Raw genomic sequence first — 21,220 nt, forward strand, 5'->3', positions numbered from 1 at the left:
GTCCACTACTGAGTTCCATTGCACGTCTTGTGGGAGAGTTAGCTTGGTTCCTCCCACTTTTTTCAGAGCAGCTGCTGAAAAGTGGTTGTTATGGCAATATTTTTCAGTTTCAACAACTGTATGTTGTTAGCTTGGGACTCTCTTCTAAATAATTTCTTCTCATCTTGGATACATTTGCAGCATTGTATGTGACCAAGCTGCATACTAGACATTTGGATTTTTTCCCCACAGTTTGTTATAGCTTTTACTGCTGCTACTTGTAAATACTCTGCCTTTTGTCCATTTCCTGATGTATCAATTGTTTCTGTAAGAAAGACATTCCCTTCTTCTGTTGTCACAGAAGCACATACAACAGGATCATTGTGGACATTGCTCCACCCATCAAGATTCAGGTTAACAATTTTATCCTCTAGACCTTTTGCACACTGCTCAATTTCTCTTTCATACACTTTATCCAGCAATTTGCCTGCAACATCTGTGCTGTTGGGTAGACTGTATCCTGGTCTTAATGATTGAACCATGTTAATGAAATGTGGGTTCCCAATCATACGGAAAGGAGAGTTTGTTGCATAAACAAACCGGGCAATTTTTTCATCAATTACCCCTTTTTTGTAATCTGCTGGTTCTTATCACAAACTTATCTATGGTTGTTTCTGGATGATGGAGATTTTTTTTTCTTTTTGCTATACTGTGGCTGTGTGACCTACATGATGTGATGAAACATTGTCATTGGCAGATAACTCTGAAACTAGAGAAAATGATGGTGATCTTGAAGGTGGATAGTCTTCAGAATCCTGTATGTCAAGGATGGATTCTCCTAAACAAAATAAGTCAATGCAGTTATTTAATTATTATTCCCATACTGCTCCTTTAGTATTACTCATTGCATTCACTGATACTCAGTACTACTTTAAAGGTGAAATTGTAAAAGAAAGATCTGCTTATTTCAGCTATTTATTTTTTTATCACAATTGCATCTAAAACTCTATTTTTTGCTCAAACGTGACAATTCAAGAATAATTCAAAAGGAAGACAGGCAGTCCTTAAGAAAAAAGTACGAAATAAAAAAGTTTACCAAGCTGAAGATCCTGCATGTTCCGGCATGTTCCTTTCACCATCTTCAACGCAGCTTCCTCCAGAGAAGGAACACTTCTCATGATGTTGTTTCATTTGGGCAACCAGGCCTTGCATTTCTTTGTTGCACTGTTTACATTTTGCACGCATGCTTGTCTTACCCACAGGTAGAGGAACTTCATTAAAATATTCCCAAACTGGGTCTCTTTTACGGCCTGCTGCCATTATAGGTTTTCCCCTCTAGTGAGAGAATGGTATGGTAGATCTCAAATCAATGAAGGCTACACTGAGAAAGGCCTCAAGACTTCTGGAATATGCTGCTCAAACAGTTTCGCTTTTGTTTCTACTGCCTGTCCCTCCCTTCTCACATTTATCGCCAGACTTCTTCTCCTTGTCCAGATCTATTCCTCCCCCAACAATCTTCTATTCATTGAACTTTTTGAAACTTTGCACATGTCCCACTCCTGCCCCCCACTCCTTTATCCTATCTCCACAGAGCGGTGAAGGGGAGGGACATGACAGGGCTCACGACATGGGGAGCTTGCTGGCAGTAACTGCTGTTTCAACTTGCTGATCTACTTAAAAAGGCAGTGTACTTGGAGTGGGATCAGTGTACTTAAAGGGGCAATGTGCCACACACACACACACACACACACACACACACACACACACACACACACACACACACACACACACACACACACACACACACACACACACACACACACACACACACACACACACACACACACACACACACACACACTCTGTGTCTCCCTGCTATGCTGTCTCCCCTCCCTCCATTCCTGCTGCCTTTTAGAGTAGGAGGCTACATTAACAACAATGTATTAACCCTTGAGGGCTCAGCTGAGGGCTAGTTCATCATTTAGCAGTAAGGCGTTCCTTGGGGAATATCCCACCCTCCGACTCTACCACCTCTACCAAGTTTCACAATCATCATTGCTGTGTGCAGTATTAAACTGTTTGTTAAAATTTATACTCTTTTGACTGACAAAAAAAATTTCCCTGGAACCTAACTCCTCCCCTCTCCCCCCCATTTACATTAATTCTTATGGGAAATTGGATTCGCGTAACATCATTTAGCTTAAAGTAGCATTTTTCAGGAATATAACCACAACTGTAAGCGAGGAGTCATTGTACTTCCTGGTCCCAAAAAACAATGGCGGGTTTTGACCCATCCTAGATTTAAGTATCCTGAACAAATTTTGAAGGTTAAAAATTTCAAAGGATTTTCAGCCCTCAACATACAAGAAACTTATTTCCATACAGTGATCTATCCTTCCCATAGGAGACTTTTTCATTTTGCATTAGGCCAAGATCATTTACAATACTGGGTACTCCCATTCAGTCTCTCCTCTGCTCCCAGAGTGTTCTCAAAAGTTCTGGCAGTAGTCTTGCCTATCTCTGCAGAGAAGCAATCGTAATATAACCGTATCTTGATGATTGTCTGCTGAAGGGTCGATCTTATGATGAGACCTTGTTAGCCACTCAAAAGGCCATAGCACTGTTCATCAAGCTAGGACTTCGTTAAATATCCAGTAGTCTGCTTTAACGTGTGCAATTACTAGAATTCATAGGTGCATCCGCGGATACGGTAACTGCCAAAGCCTACCTTCCACCACCCAGGTTTATGACACTATCGAATCTTACCACCACAATCTAGGTCAGCCAGGAACTGCCTTCAACATTTGGGGCCTATCTCAGCATGTACCTTCATAGTAAACCATGCAAGATTGCATTTTCACTGCCTCCAGCAATGACTTCAACCATCTTCTTTCCAAACAAACACAGTGTGGATGGACAGGCCTCAGTTCCCCAATTCATAAAGGCCTCTCTTGATTTGTGGAAAGATACCCCCACCCCCCCCACAATGTCTGTGCAGGATTTTTCTTTACCCAGCCACCTCCAACTGCTGTAATAATAGATGCATCTCTTTTGGGATGGGGAGTACACCTAGATACTTGAATTGCTATATACTCGTCCTCACAAGATCACCCTACACGTTAGCTTGCTGGAACTCAGCAGTCAGAAATGCCTGTCTCCATTTTATGCCATTGATCAGAGTCAGGTGCATCAAGAGCATGACAGAAAATGTGGCCTGCATGTTTTATGTTGACCAGCAAAGGGGAGTGAGAGCGCATTCCCTTTACTCTAAAGCCATAACACTATGGAATTGGTGCATACTCAGTCATCTACATATTTGCAGTGTACCTTTCTGGCATTCAGAACATCATAGTAGACTCGCTAAGCAGAAATTTTGCACAGGATTATGAATGGGAGCTAGACCCTTGGATTCTCAGTTGCTTATTTTAGATTTGGGTCTTCTGTAGGGGGACCTCTTCATCATTACCATAAACAAGAAGTGCACTCAGTTCTGCTCAAGAGAGGGATTGGGTCGCCACTCCCTGGGGGATGCCTTTCTCCTTCTTTGGACACTGTGACTATTGTTTGCTTTTCTCCCAGTGTCTCTAATATTGAAAGTAGAGAACAAGACAGAAGAAGGCCAACTTTATACTGATAGTCCCAATGTGGCCAAGACAGACATGGCTTCCTTACCTCATGCAGCTGGCAGATCATCAGGCAATTAGTCTCCCAGTCATTCCCCATCTCCTCTCTCTGGATACTGGTTGGTCCTTCATCCAAACCTCTGCGTTCTTTGCCTCAAAGCATAGCTCATTGATGGTTCATAGGGATAGAAACTACCTGCTCTGCAGGTGAAAAGGGTATTTTAAATAGCAGGAAGGACTCTACACACAATACCAACCTGCAAAAGTGTAATATATTTAGCCATTGGCGCATTCTGCGACATCTTTCACCTTTCATCATCTTCACTATTGGTCTACATTCTGTAACTGAAGAACTCGGGGTTATCTATGAGTTCTGTTAGAATTCACTTGGCAGCTAGCATGACTTATTCCATTCTCTGGCAGAAGGTTTCTCAGTGTTTGCTCACCCGATTAAGGTGAGAATTGTCAAAAGTCTGGGGAAACTCTTCCCTCAAATTAAACATTCTACTCTGGTTTGGGACCTCAGTGCTCAGGTTCCTATGAGACCTACCTTTGATTCAATGGTTCCCTGTTCACTACTGAATTTATCTATGAAGATGGCCTTGTTGGTAGCCATTAGGTCTGCTCAAAGAGTTGGAGAGAGAGGGGGTCACTACAGGCAACCCCTGTCTTTGCTGTATTTGTTAAAGATAAATTTTTGCTACAGCTTCACCCAAAATTCTTAACTAAGCTATCAGCAGAATTCTGTATTAACCAGGTTATTCATTTCCCAGTTTTCTTCCCCAAACCATATCTGGCTAGGGAGATGCTGCATTGCATAAGAGCGCATTAGTCTTTTACATGGACAGAACTAAATTATTTAGGAAATGTCCCAAATTGTTTGTATCAATTTGCTGACAGATGTAAGGAATCTACAGTTTCCAGACAAAGACTCTCTAGGTGGGTATCTGGATGCATCATTTCTTGTGATCAGTATAATGATATTCAGCATCTTCTTAGGGCATTAGCCCATTCAGCGAGGTGTGTCTCTACCTAAGTAGTTTTTCTCAAGAACGTTTCCATCACTGAGATCTGTAGAGCTGCAACTTGAACCTCTATACACACTTCTTTTCAAAGCACTTTGTAGTAATCTATAATTCAGCTTTGTATGCTGTGTCTGGCTCTGCACTATTATTTCAATATTGGACTTGACTCCAAAGCCCCCTCTTTTTCATGAGGATACTGCTTAGTGGTCACCTGAAATGGAGAACCCATAGGAACACTGCTCGAAGAAGGAAAGGTTACTTATCCTGTGCAGTAACTGTAGTTCTTCAAGATAGTGTGTGTCCCTATGAGTGCTCTAGCTCTGCTTTGGGGTTTCCTTTAAGAGACCTTGCAGTCTAGATGGAACTGAGTGCAGTTCACCTGCACAGCTCTATATGACCTTGGCGTAGGGCATGAGGCCAAGTAGAGGGCATGTACAAGCTGAACAGGCACTGCTACTGAAAATCTCCAATCCAAGCTGCGTCCTTCTGAAGAGGAGCACCGATACATAGGGCCCTACCAAATTCACGGCCATGAAAAATGTGTCACGGATGGTGAAATCTGGTCTTCCCCCTGTGAAATCTGGTCTTGCGTGTGCATTTACCCTATACTGTACAGATTTCACAGGGGAGACCAGTGTTTCTCAAATTGGGGGCCCTGACACAAAAGGAAGTTGCAGAGGAGTCGCAAGGTTATTTTAGGGAGGTTGCAGTATTGCCACCCTTACTTCTGTGCTGCCTTCAGATCTGGTGGGCTGGAGTCGGGCGGCTGTTAGCTGGGCACCCACCTCGGAAGGCAGTGCACCACCAGCAGCAGTGCAGAAGTAAGGGTGGCAATAGTATACCATGCCACCCTTACTTCTGTGCTGCTGCCTTCAGATCTGGGCAGCTGGAGAGTGGCAGCTGCTGACTGAGGGCCCAGCTCTGTAGGCAGCAGCACAGAGGTAAGGCTGGCAATATCATACCATGCCATCCTTACTTCTGTGCTACTGTTGACTCCGGCTCTGCCTTCAGAGGTGGGCACCTGGCCATACTCACCATAACTGGTACTGCAGTTAGTATTGTAGCAGCCAGAATTAGCAAATTATTGCTGTTCTTCTTTCTGTGCAAATTAAGACCCAATCTGAATTTCAAACTTTCAGATTCTCAGACATTTGATTCTTACATAAGAAAAAATTATTTCAGTTTCTTTTTATTTGGAGGAAGTGTGTATTCTGGTTGTTGTGTAATGTGGAAATGGGTAAAGAAATTTTTTTAACTTCCAAACAAAACGCAGCATTGCCTCTAGACTGATCCTAACCAGCCCAAGAGAGTAGCTTTTCCAGGAAGTTTTGAATATATGGAAACAGGGATTATAATGTGAGTTCTGTTGTAATTTTAGTTATAACTGAGTTTACCCAGGTACCTTTTATAATAAATGTGGGTTTTTTTATAAACTTGTAAAATTGCACTGCTTAATGCACAAACAGTACTGTCCTGTATCAGCGGAAAATGTGTAGCTTCACCCTTTAAATAAATGTTTCCAAAACAGGCCAAGTATTCAGGGATATAGGTTTTTCTGAAAATTTTACCCCAAACCCCATTTTCTAAAGCATCTTACTCATTCAGGCCTTCATCCCTGTCAATGGGATTGTGTCTTGTAAGTGCCTACATTCCTTTTGAAGATGAGATTTAGGCGTATAAATCAGTTAGGCAGTGGAATGTTGAGTGCAGCAACTCCTGAATACCTTTAAAAATCTGGGCCTTAAGATAAATCCTCTTGACTGCTAGGTACTTCTGAAATTATCTATAGTGTATATGTTCGCTGGAGTTTGTTGTTTTGACACCTATGGTTTCATAACACACAATTTGCTGTAATGAGTAAGGTCTTTGGCTTGAAATAATCTTGCAAATAGTTTTAGTTTAATTGTGTTAATATGTAAATATCTGAATTAAACTGTCAAAGCACACCACATATGAGATTTCTCTTTCACTAGCTTAGATAGTATATGCCATAAATTTAAGTTTTGAGCCTGGGACTATCTTTTTATATGTGATTTTAATATAATGCCCACTCTCTAGTTTCCAATTGATGTAAAAACTTTTGTTTTTTGAAACCATGCACTAAAAAGCAGTATAAAATTATAATTTATTAAAATTCAGTGGATGGCATTTTTAGACATTTTTAATGTCAAATGTTTTCATCATAAAATATATTTGAGTATGAAATACTGTTAAAATAAAACCCCTTTTCTTTCTGAAGGTGGAGAGACAGAGAAGACTTGAAAGAATAAAGCAAAAACAGTCTCAGCTACAAGAACTTATTCTACAGGTACAGTCAAGGTACTCTTGTCTGTAGGGCAAGGTAACTTGTATTTGTATACCAGTTTTCTTACACGTATTAAAAACAAAAGATCTAGCAGGAGATGGAAGAATACACACCCAATGTGAATTTAGCACTGTAGCCAAGATTGTTGTGCTGTAGGAGAAGCTGACAAGAACCCAGTGTTCTGTGTTAAATTCGGTGGCAGTTTCAAGTGCATTTTAACTGACAATGACAATATAACCTTTTTATTCCTTGAATTTTGACATTCAGTTCAGATCTCAGATTTGAAATGTTTCTTTATTTTACGGCTGTTCTCAGATTTGAAAATTTTATCTATAATGAGTACTGGCATTTTATTTTCTGTGATTCGTGACCTAAGAATACAGCCCTGTCACCAAATTTGTCTGCCAAATATATTACAGTAGAAAATTAAGTTTTGAGTCCTCATGTTTGGAAAAATAACTTTCGGTATGTGAATCAGTTCCATGTTGAAACACTAATTCTAAAAGATGTGAGATACACCCCTTTTCATCTCAGTGGAGTAACTCTGAAATGTAATTAGGTTAATTTAAAAGCCAAATTTAAACTCTTTCTTTGCTTATCACTTTAGCAGAAAGATCTAGATAATGTTCTTCTTCCAGTAGTGTTCCTGTGGTTCCAGTAGTGTTCCTACTGTAGGTGTGCTTGTGTCCCTAAGCTGCTGATCGGAGAAGTTCAGCAGTAGTGTCCATTAGGCCTACACATCTGCTATGTCTCCTCATTCTATGCCATGAGGCTAGTGAGCTCATGCCAGCTAAACCCTCTGTTTCTTCTCAACTGCCCCTGGCTAGAGACAGAGCTATTCACAATCAGAAAGTAACTATCCTAACCATTTGCATTTTTATAGTTAGTTAGTCTCAAAGGGCAGGTCTACACTGCAGCAGGGATAGATGCTCTGAGATCGATCCACTGGCAGTTGATTTAGCAGGTCTAGTAAAGACCTGCCAAATCAACTGCAGATTGCTCTCCAGTTGATCCCTGTACTCTACCCCCTGACGAGAAGAGTAAGGTAAGTCGACAGGAGGTTTTCTCCCATCGACCCCCTGCGATGTAGACCCCACGGTAACTCGACCTAAGGTACATCGACTCCAGCTACGTTATTCACGTAGCTGGAGTTGCATAGCGTAGGTCGACTTACCGCGGTAGTGTAGACATAGCCTTAGTTAGTAAAGTTGTGGGGTTTTTTCCTTACGTCACTTTTTTCTGTTTAAAAAAAAAAAAATTTTTTTTTTTTTTTTTTTAAAATACCCCGCATTTACTTCCTCACTGTGGGGACCCTTTCCCCTACGAGAGATCCTTGGTTCATGGGCTTCAAGAAGAGCCTCACTTGCAAGGAGGCAATCCCGGTTGCAGACAAGCATTCCCAATGTATTTGCTGCCTCGAGGAAAGCCACATCCAGCAGATGTGAGGTCTCTGCTAGCAACTCATGCCATGCTCACGTAATGACACAGAGCTCCGACGGAAGATTATCTTCATGGAGCTGGCTCTCAGACCCTCTCAGGACATGCTCCATGAGTCACCTGGCAGATATGAGTCTTTCTTGCAACCCTCTATGTTCTAAAGGCTGTGGGTCGAAGAGAAGCAAGCTTCTGACCCTTCTCACAAGTCATTGGAGAAGAAGGTGGGAAGCCCCCATAGTGAGCCCCGAGATAGGCATAAGCGATCCCAATCACGCTCAATATCTTTGGCACTAACACCTTCCCAGCATCGTACCCACAGCTCACAGAAACTGACAGCAGCAGGTACCATTGACATACCCATGGACCTAATGGGTACAGGCACTGAGTCATCGGCACCGATGGACAGGAGTAAGCTGTCCACTAAAATGGTGCTCCTGGTTCGTGAGTGTCTATCAGTACTGTCATCGACACCTCATCTGGCACCTGAGTGACAGGTACGGGCAAGATCCTTGACCCCCAGCACCATGCTGGTCAGTACCAGCAGAATTCCGTCATTCCAGAGACCTCTTCATATCGAATGTATAGGAGTCCCCGCTTCTCGACATCAGGACCTCCACACTGAGCCTCTGCCTAGCACGGTAATCATCCCTGTTGCCATGCCACTTTTCTCCGCTGTCTAGCAAGGGTTCAGACAGCGAGCCAGAGGAAGTGGCGTACTCACAGTACTCCTTCCAGGCTCCGTGTGGTGCCCAGTATGAAAAGGATCCTAGAGTATACCCACATGGCTCCTCCACCACCACCATCCTGATATGACCATTCACGGGCACCATTGCTGGGCTCTGTACCCACCACCCCAGTGGCCATATTGGGACCAGCATATTGCCAGCATGCCTCTTGAGCTTTGAGCCTCACCCAAGAACCCTTGATGCACACTCCCTTCGCTGCAGCATCCAGAGCTCTGGAGCCTGTGGAAGACGTTATGGAGGAACATGAAGGCAGTGCTGAGGAAGAAGTGACCCCAGTGACCATAGTTTCATCCAGGGAGGAGGAGGGTCATCTTTGGCTGATGACTTTTGCAGATGCTCTCCAAATACCACTGGAAGAAGTCAGACACCCTCCATTCTTCCTCTTACTAAAAGATCACCCTTCCTATTAACAAGGCCATCTTGGACCCGGCAAGAACAATCTGGCAAACCCCAGCATCAGTAGCACCTACCTGCAAGCGGGCAGACAAAAAATACTATGTCCCAGCTAAGGAAGCTGAATTCGTCTTCTCCCACCATCCATCCAGCTCCATCACAGTGGACGCTGTCAACTCCAATGGCCATCAATACCAGATGGGGTCCACTCCCTATGACAGTGACTGGAAGCTCCTGGACCTTTTCAGAAGAAAAGCATACTCCTTGGCCACGCATCGATTCCATATCACCAGCTACCAAGCCCTCATGGCAAAATAAGATTATATAAATTATTCAGAACTGACTGATTTTATTGAATAGCTGCCGGAGTCACAGCATTACCAATTTAAGGCCATTATCCAGGAAAGCCAGTTAGTGGCAAAGACAACACTGCAGTCTGTCCTCAATGCAGCCGACACAGTGGCGAGGTCCATCTTCATGGCGGTGGTGATGCGACGAGCGTCATGGCTTCATTTGTTGGGCTTTCCCGAAGGAGGTACAGTCAACTGTTGAAGGCCTTCCTTTTGAGGGCATGAAGCTCTTCACAGAAAAGACTGATGCCTCCCTTCACGCCCTGAAGGACTCTAGGGACTGAACCTCCTTTTTGTCTCCTGGCATGTAGACGACCAGTGAAAGGACAGTGGCCCTAATCCCAGCATAGACCATGCACACCCCAATATCTGGCTCAATGCCACTACAAGCCAAAGAGAAAGAAAAGGACATTTTCTAGGTGTAAACCACCTGGCCTGCAATCTTCCTCATCCCAGCTGTCTTTGTCCAAACACTAATTTTGGCAGGTTGGTCAAGGCATGGATAGACCACTCCTCCAATCACTACAGCTGACCAATGCTATATACCTATTTAGCCATCCATTGGCAGCGTTCCGCAGTGCCTGGGAAAACTTAACATCGGACCAATCGGTCATAGAGATCATTCACACTGGGTATTCCATCCATTTTAACTCCCTACGCCCTCTACAACACCTTTCCCCATCCCTCTTCAGGGACCTTTCTCACAAGAGTTTACTACGACAAGAGATAGATCGCTACCTCCAGTTAGAAGCCATAGAACCAGTACCTCAACATCTACAAGGCAAAGGGTTCTACTCTCTGTATTTTCTAATAGCCAAGAGGAAGAGAGACTGGAGCTCCTATACTAGATCTCAGACCGCTCAACAAGTTTGTCAAAGCTCAAAAATTCAAGGTGGTCACTTTAGCAACGATCATTCCAGTGTTAGAACAGGGAGACTGGTTTTTGGCCCTCAATTTTTAGGATACCTAATTTCATATCTCAATCCTACCGTCTCACAGCCAATTTCTCAGATTCACTCTAGAACAAGACCACTACCAATATGCAGTGCTCTCCTTTGGACTATCATCAGGCTGAAGAGTATTTTCCAAAGTTGTCTCAGTAGTAGCCATGCACTTACACTCCCAAGGGATCATAATTTAGCCTTATCTGGATGATTGCCTCCTCAAAGCCCCGTCTCTCCTAGAGACTCACCGAATCACCAAAACTACAATGTGCCTGTTTATAGAATTGGGCCTACAGATCAACGCCCGGAAGTCAACCCGCATTCTAGTACAGCACCTGGAATTTATAGGCGCAGACTTTGACTCGCTATGGGCCACAGTTCATCATCATCATCATCATCATAGATTTCTCTCCCTGGTTGCACTCATAGAGACCATACAAAGCAGCCCGCTAATATCAGCCAGACACTGCCTCCAACTTTTGGGGAATGTGGCAGTGAGCACAGCGGTAATACCACATGCCAAGCTTCACATGTGATGCCTTCATCTGTGGTTCAGCTCAGTTTGCAGACCAAACCGGGCCAGGTGAGAGAAACCCCTATCACCACTCTCCAGGATCAAAAACTTCTTAGACCACTGGAAAGACCCAACCAACGTTTGCAGAGGGATTTCCTTCTTGCAGCATCATCTGCTATTGCTTATCACCACCGACACATGGCTCATAGGGTGGGGTACACATCTAAATGACCTTACAACGCAAGGCAAGTGGTCACCCACGGAGATGCCCCTTCACATCAGTGTCCTCAAGCTCAGGGTGGTCCAGAATGCCTGCACCCACTTCCTGTCATTGATCAAAGGATCACACATGAGAATTCTAACAGACAACATAGCCTGCCTGTATTACATAAATCAACAAGGGGGAGTCAGGTCACCCTCTCTTTGTACGGAAGTGTTAAGACTGGAACTGGTGTATCTCCCACAATATCACACTGTCAGCAGCCTATTTCCTGGGCACACAAAACTCAGTCAGTCTCAGCCCTTATCTACACTGGGGCGGGGGGATCGATCTAAGTTACGCAACTTCAGCTACGTGAATAACATAGCTGAAGTCAACATACTTAGATCGACTTACCGTGGTGTCTTCTCCGTGGTGAGTCGACTGCTGCCGCTCCCCCATCGGCTCTGCCTGTGCCTCTCACGGCGCTGGAGTACAGGAGTTGACGGGAGAGTGCTCGGGACTCGGTTTATCGCATCTAGACTAGACACGATAAATCGATCCCTGCTAGATTGATCGCTGCCCACAATCCGGCAGGTAGTGAAGACATACCCTCAGTTGCAAATTCCCACACAACCACGAGTGGGCGCTAGACCTAGTAATACTTCACGATCTATTCAGGCAGGGGGGAATGCCAACCACAGACTTGTTCACCACTTACCTGAATAAGAAAATGTCCATGCTACAGCTCCAGAGTGGGGATAGGACAACACTTCTCGGGCAATGCTCTTGTCCTCCCCTGAAAGGGGGCTTCTTTGTGCCTCTCCTCCTTTTCACCTGCTACCGAAGGTCCTGCTGAAAATAAAGAGAGTGAGCATATGTCATTCTGATCACTCCTACTTGGCCAAGACAAACATGGTATCCTTTACATGTCACAGCTCATGACATGCCTACCGATCTCTCTCCCAGTCATTCCGTACCTCCTCTCCCAGGACAGAGGACGTACCCTACATCCCAACTCGGGGGTTCTTCACCTCAAGGTATGGCTCCTTGGTTCAAACAACTAGAAAGCTTCTGTTCGAAGGAGATGTAAGAGTAGTATTACACAAAGTCCTCAACACAACGTTCCTACCTGCAAAAACGGTCCGGTTTTGGATTTGGTGTACTTCCCAACAAATCTCTCTGACGTCCTCAACTCTTCCACATATCTTAGATTGTGCGCTGGCCCTAAAAAATCAGGGTGATCTCTAAGCTCTCTGAGGCCACCTAGCAGGTATACCCCCCTTCCATCAGCAATAGAGGGATACTCTGTGCTATCACACCCAACTACTGAAAGGTTCCTCACGGGTATAGTAAACCTCTTCCCACAACTTTGACTTCCTACTCCTACATGGGACCGAAACCTGGTACTAAAAGTACTGACTAGGCCTCTCTTTGAACCCATGACCACTTGTTTGCTTATGTACCTCTCAATGAAAATGGTCTTCCTGATAGCTATTACCTTAACTAGGAGAAATAGCAGCTCTGATGGCGCATGGTATTCTTTTGGGATAAGGTTATGCTCAGGCCACATCCGAAATTCATTCCTAAAGAAACCTCCCTGTTTCACGTGAATCAATTGATTAATATTCCAACCTTCTATCCCAAGCCTCACAGAGACAACATGGAGGCTATATTACACACTCTAGATGTCAGGAGAGCCCTAGCCTTTTACCTGCACAGGACAAAGATGGTCAGGAAGTCCCACAGGTTTTTCCTTTCCATTGCAGAAAGATCTAAGGGCTCAGCAATATCAGCCCAAAGACTCTCCAAGCGAGTCTCCAACTGCATCAGACGCTGTTAGCAAGTTTGCATTATGACCTCTCCAGCTAATATTTATACACACTCAACAAGGTCCTCATCTGTCACCTTATTCAAGAATTTCCCTAGCTCAGAGATCTGTAGAGTGGCGACATGGGAATCAGTCAACATTTTCACAGAACATTATGTGATCACTGGGGACTACACCTCCAATGCCATCTTTGGCTCCACAGTGCTGTCTTCTGTAACTTACCCCACTTTGAAGTCCCAGCCCTCCAGAAGGGATACTGTTCAGGAATCACCTACAGTGGAGCACCCATGGGGACACTACTTGAAGTAGTTATTCACCTTGTGCAGTAACAGTGGGCTCTTTGAGATGTGTGTTCCTATGGGTGCTCTGCAACCCACCCTCCTCCCCTCCACTTTGCAGAATTCTTGTCAATGACTCTGCAGTAGAGAAGGAACTGAGGGGGCTTAGCTCATGTGCACTGACTAACCTCATGGCACAGCACAAGGAGAGACAGCGCATGTGCGGGCCTAATGGACACTGCTACTGAAGTTCTCCAATCAGTAGTGCGGGGCACAAGCACACCTACAGTGGAGCAGCCATAGGGACATGCATCTCAAAGAACCATCGTTACTTCACAAGGTGAATAACTACTACTTCTGTTTACTATTGTAGGTGGCAGGAAGGAGGAGTTAGAATGGAGTCTGGTATGTCAGGAATTGGGAGTTCAAACTAATTTTTCTTAAAGAAGTTTTACCACCACTCCTCCTCTGTTGTCAGAAGCTACAACTGCCCCTCAAAAGTGGTTAAAACCTCCAGTTTTCCCCAAACTTTTATGCATTTTTCAGTGCATAATTCTGTGACACCTTTACAAATTGAAATCTGAGGGCATTCTGAACATTGTCTTGTGTGTACTTATAGTTGCAAATATCATTAGGCGCGATCAGCAATGGTTCTGGTTTGTAGTGTAGACATAACTTTAGGCTAAAGGTTCAGAAAGAAAACTGACTGTATTGCTACAAATGCTGTTGTGACTGGGTGCTGGTATGGGCTGTTTGGAAAATGGCTTATTTTCCATGGAAAATAGAAGCTTTCTGTGGAAAATTTAGTTTAGTCGAAAATCCAATTTTCTAATGGAAGCTTTTCAGCCAACCCTAGTGTTGGGTTATGGTAGGGTTTCTCAAATTCATTGCACTGCGACCTCCTTCTGACAACAAAAATGACTGCATGACCCCAGAAGGGGAGACTGAAGCCTGAGCCCACCAAAGCCCCACCACCCTAGGCAGGGGGACCGAAGCCAAAACCTGAGCTCTGTCAGGGGGGCTGAAGCCCTTGGGGTTGGAGCTTTGGCCCTGGGCCCCAACAAATCTAATGCCAGCCCTGGCGACCCCATTAGAATGGGGCCACAACTCACTTTGGGGTCCTGACTCACAGTTTGAGATCTGCTGGGTTATGGTATCCTTGACTTGTGTTTAGTAACATTAAAGAAGTGGTGGAGCATTTACATGATAAATGTCTGCTGCTTTAGTTTCAAAATATTTTCATTAAACTAAACTGGTTAATTCCAAATGTCATATTTTAGTTATTTACAAGTTTGGAAAAAGTTGACAGTGTCAAGCATATTTCTTTTAAATACTGAGATTCCTAATTCTGCTTTAGTTTCTTCAGAGACACCACAAATAATTACATTTTAATAAGAGAACAAAGAAGGAATAACTGTTAAATGTGTAGTTTTGTAAGCCACTATTACTTTTTGCAGCAAATTGCCTTCAAAAATCTAGTTCAACGAAATCGTCAAACAGAACAACAGGCAAACCGACCACCGCCGTCCAATTCTGTCATACATCTGCCATTTATCATTGTGAACACCAGCAAGAAGACCGTGATCGATTGTAGTATTTCAAATGACAAGTAGGTTGTTCATAAATTTTTTAAGTACCTCATCAGAAGCAGGAAGCCTGCTAAACAATCAGTTGGGGCCACTGGACTATCAAGGTGCTAAAGGAACACTCATGGAAGATAAGGTCGTTGCGGAGAAGCTAAGTGAATTCTTTGCATCAGTCTTCGCTGCAGAGGATGTGATGGAGATTCCCACACCTGAGCCATTCTTTTTAGGTGACAAATCTGAGGAACTGTCCCAGATTGAGGTGTCAGTAGAGGAGGTTTTGGAACAAATTGATACATTAAAGAGTAATAAGTCACCAGGATCAGATGGTATTCACCCAAGAGTTCTGAAGGAACTCAAATATGAAATTGCAGAACTACTACCTGTGGTATGTAACTTATCATTAAAATCAGTTTCTGTACCAGATAACTGGAGGATAGCTAATGTGATACCAATTTTTAAAAAAGGCTCCAGAGGTGATCCTGGCATTTGTGGGCCGGTAAGCCTAACTTCAGTACCAGGCAAATTGGTTGAAACTATGGTAAAGAACATAATGATCAGACACACAGATGAACACAATTTGCTGGGGAAGAGTCAACGCTGCTTTTATAAAGCGAAATCATGCCTCACCAAAATGTTAGATTCTTGGAAGGGGTTAACAAACATGTGGACAAGAGCGATCCAGTGGGAATAGTGTACTTACGCTTTCAGAAAGCCTGTGACAAGGTCCTTCACCAAAGGCTCTTAAGGAAACTTAGCAGTCAGAGGATAAGAGGGATGGTCATCTTGTGGATCAGTAACTGGTTAAAAGACAGGAGACAAAGGGTAGGAATAAATAGTCAGTTTTCACAGAAAAGAGATGTAAATAGGAGAGTCCTCCAAGGAGCTATACTGGGACTAGTGCTGTTCAACATATTAATAAATGATCTGGGAAAAAGGGTAAACACTGCAGTGGCAGAGTTTGCAGATGATAAAAAATTACTCAAGATCACTAAGTCCAAACGAGGCTGCAAGGAGTTACAAAGGGATCTCACAAAATAGTGACTGGCCAACAAAGTAGCACATGAAATTCAGTGTTGATAAATACAAAGTAATTCATAGTGGAAAGCACAATCCCAACTGTACCTACAAAATGATGGGGTCTAAATTAATGGTTACCAAACGAGAAAGAGGTCTTGGAGTCATTATGGGTGGTTCTCTGAAAACATCAGCTCAGTCTGCAGTGGCAGTCAAAAAAGCGAACAATTTTAGGAACCATTAGGAAAGAGAGAAAATAAGACAGTAAATATCATAACTCCCCTCTTAAAATCTGTGTTATGCCCACATCTAGAATACTGTGTTCAGATCTGGTTCCCTTCATCTCAAATAAGATATATTAGAAACTGAAAATGTACAGAGAAGGGCAACAAAAATTATTAGGGTTATGGAACAGCTTCCATATGAAGAGAGATTAAAAAGACTGGGACTATTTGGCTTGGAAAAGAGACTAATGAAGGGAGATGATAGAGGTCCATAAAATCATGAATGGTATGGAGAAAGTGAATAGGGAACTCTTATTTGCCTCTTCACATAACGCAAACACCAGAGTCCCCGATGAAATAAATAGGCAGGAGGTGTAAAACAAACAAATGGAAGTACTTCTTCAAATAACACAGTCAACCTGTGGAACTTGTTGCCAGGAGATGTTTTGAAAGCCAAAACTATAACTGGATTCAAAAAAGAATTGATAAGTTCATGGAAGATAGGTAAGGCTACGTTTTTGGCATGGGTATTTTTAATAAAAGTCATGGGCAGGTTGTGGGCAATAAACAAAAGTTCATGGTCTGGGAGAGTACTGCAGGTGCTCTGGGGGGAGGCCTGGGGGGCACTGCAGGTGCTGGGGGTGAAGGGGGGAGAGACAAGCCCGGGAATGGCAGGCTCCCTACTTGGCTCCACACCTCCCCAGAATTGGCGACATCCCTCAGCTCCTAGGCGGAGGCGTGACCATGCAGCTCTGTGCACGGCCTCCACCCCAAGCACTGCCTTCGCAGCTTCTGTTGATCGGGAACCACGGCCAATGGGAGCTGCGGGGGCAGTGCTTGCAGGTAGGGGCAGCACTCTGAGCCCCCTGACCGCACCTCCACCTAGGAGCTGGGATGTCGCCAATTCTGGGGAGCACCCCCAAGGTAAGCGCCACCCAGAGCCCTCACCCTCTCCCACCCAAACTCCTGCTGCTGGGGGCGGGGGATTTAATTGGGGATCGGTCCTGCTTTGAACAGGGAGTTGGACTAGATGACCTCCTGAGGTCCCTTCCAACCCTGATATTCTATGATGCGGTAGCCTGAGACTGCCCCAGCAGTGGCCAGTGCAAAAGTCCCAGAGGTCCCAGAAAGTTATCTCCATAACAAACTCACAGCCTTAATCATAGGTCCATCAATGGATATTAGCCAAGATGATCAGGGGTGCAACCCCATGCTCTGGGAGTCCATAAATCTCTCATTTTCAGATGCTGGGAGTGGATAAGAGGGGATGGATCACTCAATGATTGCCCTCTTCTGTTTATTACCTTTGACGCATCTTGCATTGGCCACTGTTGGAAGATGGGATCCTGAGCTAAATGGACCATTGGTCTGACCCAGTATGGTCATTCTTGTGTTCTTATGGGTCTGCAGCTAAATCTCCTGTTAATGGTTTGGGTGACATACAACGTTTTCATGATTTGTCTTATATAGTTAAGGTATGAATTTTGAGACATTGGAATTGCTCACTAGAACAAAATATTAAGGCTACATATGTTGTAATGCCATGCTTTCATTTTCTTGAAGTGCCACTCTGTTGGAAATAAGAAAAGGAGTACTAGTGGCACCTTAGAGACTAACCAATTTATTTGAGCATAAGCTTTCATGAGCTACAGCTCACTTCATCAGAATGCATCCAATGAAGTGAGCTGTAGCTCACGAAAGCTTATGCTCAAATAAATTGGTTAGTCTCCAAGGTGCCACTAGTACTCCTTTTCTTTTTGCAAATACAGACTAACACGGCTGCTACTCTGAAATCTGTTGGAAATGTTTTGGAAAAATTAGTGCAAGTAATTCAAGCTGATTGAATTTCTCGCCTCCAGGTTTGAATATCTGTTTAATTTTGACAATACTTTTGAAATTCATGATGATATAGAAGTACTAAAGCGAATGGGAATGGCTTGTGGGCTTGAATCTGGAAGCTGTTCAGCAGAGGACCTAAAAATTGCAAGGAGTTTGGTTCCTAAAGCTCTGGAACCATATGTGACAGGTTAGTTACTCAAAGTAAGATCTTTCTGCTGTTTTTCTCTTTGAAATAGGACTTGAGGAAAAACTGGTTGAACTACAACTCTGACTTGACCCATCTATAAAATGTTTAGTTTGCTAACTTCTGATTAGCCAACAGTGTAGATAGTTAACTTACTCTTAAATTTGTATGTTGTTGTAGGATGTAAGTGATAAGAACAAGACTGAATTTTTTCCCTTTTTCAAGTGATTGTCCTTATGTGTACTGCACTTCAGGATGCACTTGCACTCAGGTCTGAAGATTTTTCTCTAGCAGTGTCTGGTCATCATGTGTGCCCTCACTCTCCTGCTCCTCACTCAAGAAGATCAAGGAGCTGCCGGACTGCCACTGTCTTATTTCTTTCTTCCATTGGTGATTGTGGATGGAGCTTCACAGTTTGTGCCAACTTTTTCAGCTTCTCTTCGTAAATAGTTAAAAAAAAAAAAAAAATTTAATAGTGTTATAGCAGAGTGACAGCTCTGCTATATAGTTAATGTTAAGATCAGCTTTCTGTTTAAAGTCAGTTTATTCTAGGGGTTCTAAAAGCCATAGTTAATGAGATTGCCTTGAAATTTGTTGTGCTTCGTAGAGATGCGGGGTGCAGTCAGTGACTGAAATTTGGGGTCACCTGACCAATGGGTTCGAGAGATAGTTCCACGGCGAAAAACAGCTTGTTTTAAAAATTGGCACATTCTAAAAATTGAAAATGTTTTTTACTCACAAATAGAGATTGAACCAGGGCTCAGATCATTGCACCAGGTACTCAAATGCTCAAAGGTTACCCCAACAGAATGCATGGCACTTACCACCCTTATGGGGGAAATCAAATTAAAATGTTACTTGAAAAAGTTTGCTCCTCCAGTTAGGCTTGCCAAGGCTCACATGCCTAATGGTTTATGCGGAACATGTACAGAGAAAGAGGCTATCTGGAAAACTACCTCTACATAGAATCACAGAAATGTATGACTGGAAGGAATTTCAATAGGTCATCTAGTCCAGTCCCTTGCACTGAGGCAGGACTAAGAATTATCTAGACCAGGGGTCCCCAACACAGCACCCCGCTGCCGAAATGCGGCTGCTGAAGAACCGCCCACCAAAATGCCGCCGAGAAGCATTGCCATTTCTCGGAGGCATTTCGGTGGTGACGCTTCTCGCTGCTGCTGCATGCCACAGTCATCTGGGAATAGGAATATGCTATTCCCACAGAAAGGTTGGGGACCACTGATCTAGACCAGTGATGGGCAACCTGCGGCCTGTCAGGGTAATCCACTGGTGGGCCGCCAGACCATTTGCTTACATTTGCATGGCTGCCTGCAGCTCCCAGTGGCCATGGGTCACCGTTCCCGACCAATGAGAGCTGCAGGAAGCGGCGTGAGTCATAAGTTGCCCTGATCTAACCATCCCTGCCAATGTTTGTCTAACCTGTTCTTAAAAACCTCCCATTAGGAAGATTGTGGAACCTCCATAAGGAATTTTGTTCCAGTGTTTAACTACCCTTACTGTTAAGAAGTTTTTTGTAATGTCTAACCTAAATCTCTCTTGCTGCAATTTGAGCCCAATACCTCTACTCCTGCGCTCAGCGTATAAGGAGAACTATTTATTACCCTCATCTTTATAGCAATCTATGACCTACTTGAAGACTGTTATGTCACCACTCAGTCTTCTCTGCTCCAGACTAAACAAACCTTTTTTTTCCCCTCAATTTTTCCTCATAGGTCTCATTTTCTAAACCTTTAATAATTTTTGTTGCTCTCGGCTTTCTCCAGTTTGTCCACATCTTTCCCGAAGTGTGGTGCCAGAACTGGATGCAGTACTTCAGCTGAGGCCTTAACAGTGCTGAATAGAGTAAAATAATTGCTTCTTGTATCTTGCTTCCAAGATTCCTCCTAATACAACCCAGAATGTTTACTTTTGTAGGAACAGTATTCCATTGCTGACTCATTTAGTTTGTGATCCACAATAAACCCCAGATCCTTTTCTGCAGCACTCCTTCACAGGTAGTCATTTCCCATTTTGTATTTGTGCAGTTAATTATTCCTTCCTAAGTGTAGTACCTGGCATTTGTCCTTACTGAATTTGATCCTATTTATTTCAGACCATTTCTCCAGTTTGTTGAGATCATTTTGAATTCTAATCCTGTCGTCCAAGCCCTCCCAGCTTGATATCATTGGCAGACTTATGAGTGTACTCTTTATGGTGGTATTCAAATAATTTATTATAATCCCTGTGGGATAACATTCAATATGCCTTCCAGATTGATTGAGAACCACTGATAACTACTCTGAGTACACTTTTTTCCATCCAGCTGTGCACCCACTTTTTGGTAGGTTTGTCTAGGCTGTATTTCCCTAGTTTGCTTATGAGAAGGTCATGTGAGACTGTATCAGAAGCATTACTAAAGAAGAGATATATCCCATATACTGCTTCCCCCCCACGTCAACAAGGCTTGTTACCCTGTCAAAGAAGGATGTTAGGTTGGTTTGACATGATTTGTTCTTGACAAATCCATGTTTACTGTTTCTTCTCATCTTATTATCTTGTAGGTGCTTACAAATTGATTGCTTGGTTGTTTTCTTCAGTATCTTTCTGGGTACCAAAGTTAAACTGATTAGTCTGTAGTTACATGGGTTGTCCTTATTTCCCTTTTATAGTTAGGTACTATATTTGCCCTTTTTCAGTAGTCTGGAATCTCTCTTGTCCTCTACCAGTTCTCAAAGATAATTACTAGGAG

The 21,220-nt window shown here is 43.5% G+C and overlaps 1 protein-coding gene across 12 annotated transcripts in view; it reads left to right on the forward strand.

The window, feature by feature from the left end:
* Positions 1–21,220, forward strand: part of TFDP1 (transcription factor Dp-1) — a 111,286-nt gene that overhangs the window by 71,929 nt on the left and 18,137 nt on the right. For all 12 annotated transcript variants that reach the window (XM_007063830.4, XM_043536050.1, XM_037897277.2 and 9 more), the window contains exons 8-10: positions 6,867–6,935; positions 15,082–15,233; positions 18,308–18,474. In XM_007063830.4, coding sequence (XP_007063892.1) covers positions 6,867–6,935; positions 15,082–15,233; positions 18,308–18,474 — 388 coding nt within the window. The remainder of the gene's footprint in view (positions 1–6,866; positions 6,936–15,081; positions 15,234–18,307; positions 18,475–21,220) is intronic.

Source organism: Chelonia mydas, chromosome 1 (assembly GCF_015237465.2).
Source record: "Chelonia mydas isolate rCheMyd1 chromosome 1, rCheMyd1.pri.v2, whole genome shotgun sequence".
NCBI classification, from domain to species: domain Eukaryota; kingdom Metazoa; phylum Chordata; order Testudines; family Cheloniidae; genus Chelonia; species Chelonia mydas.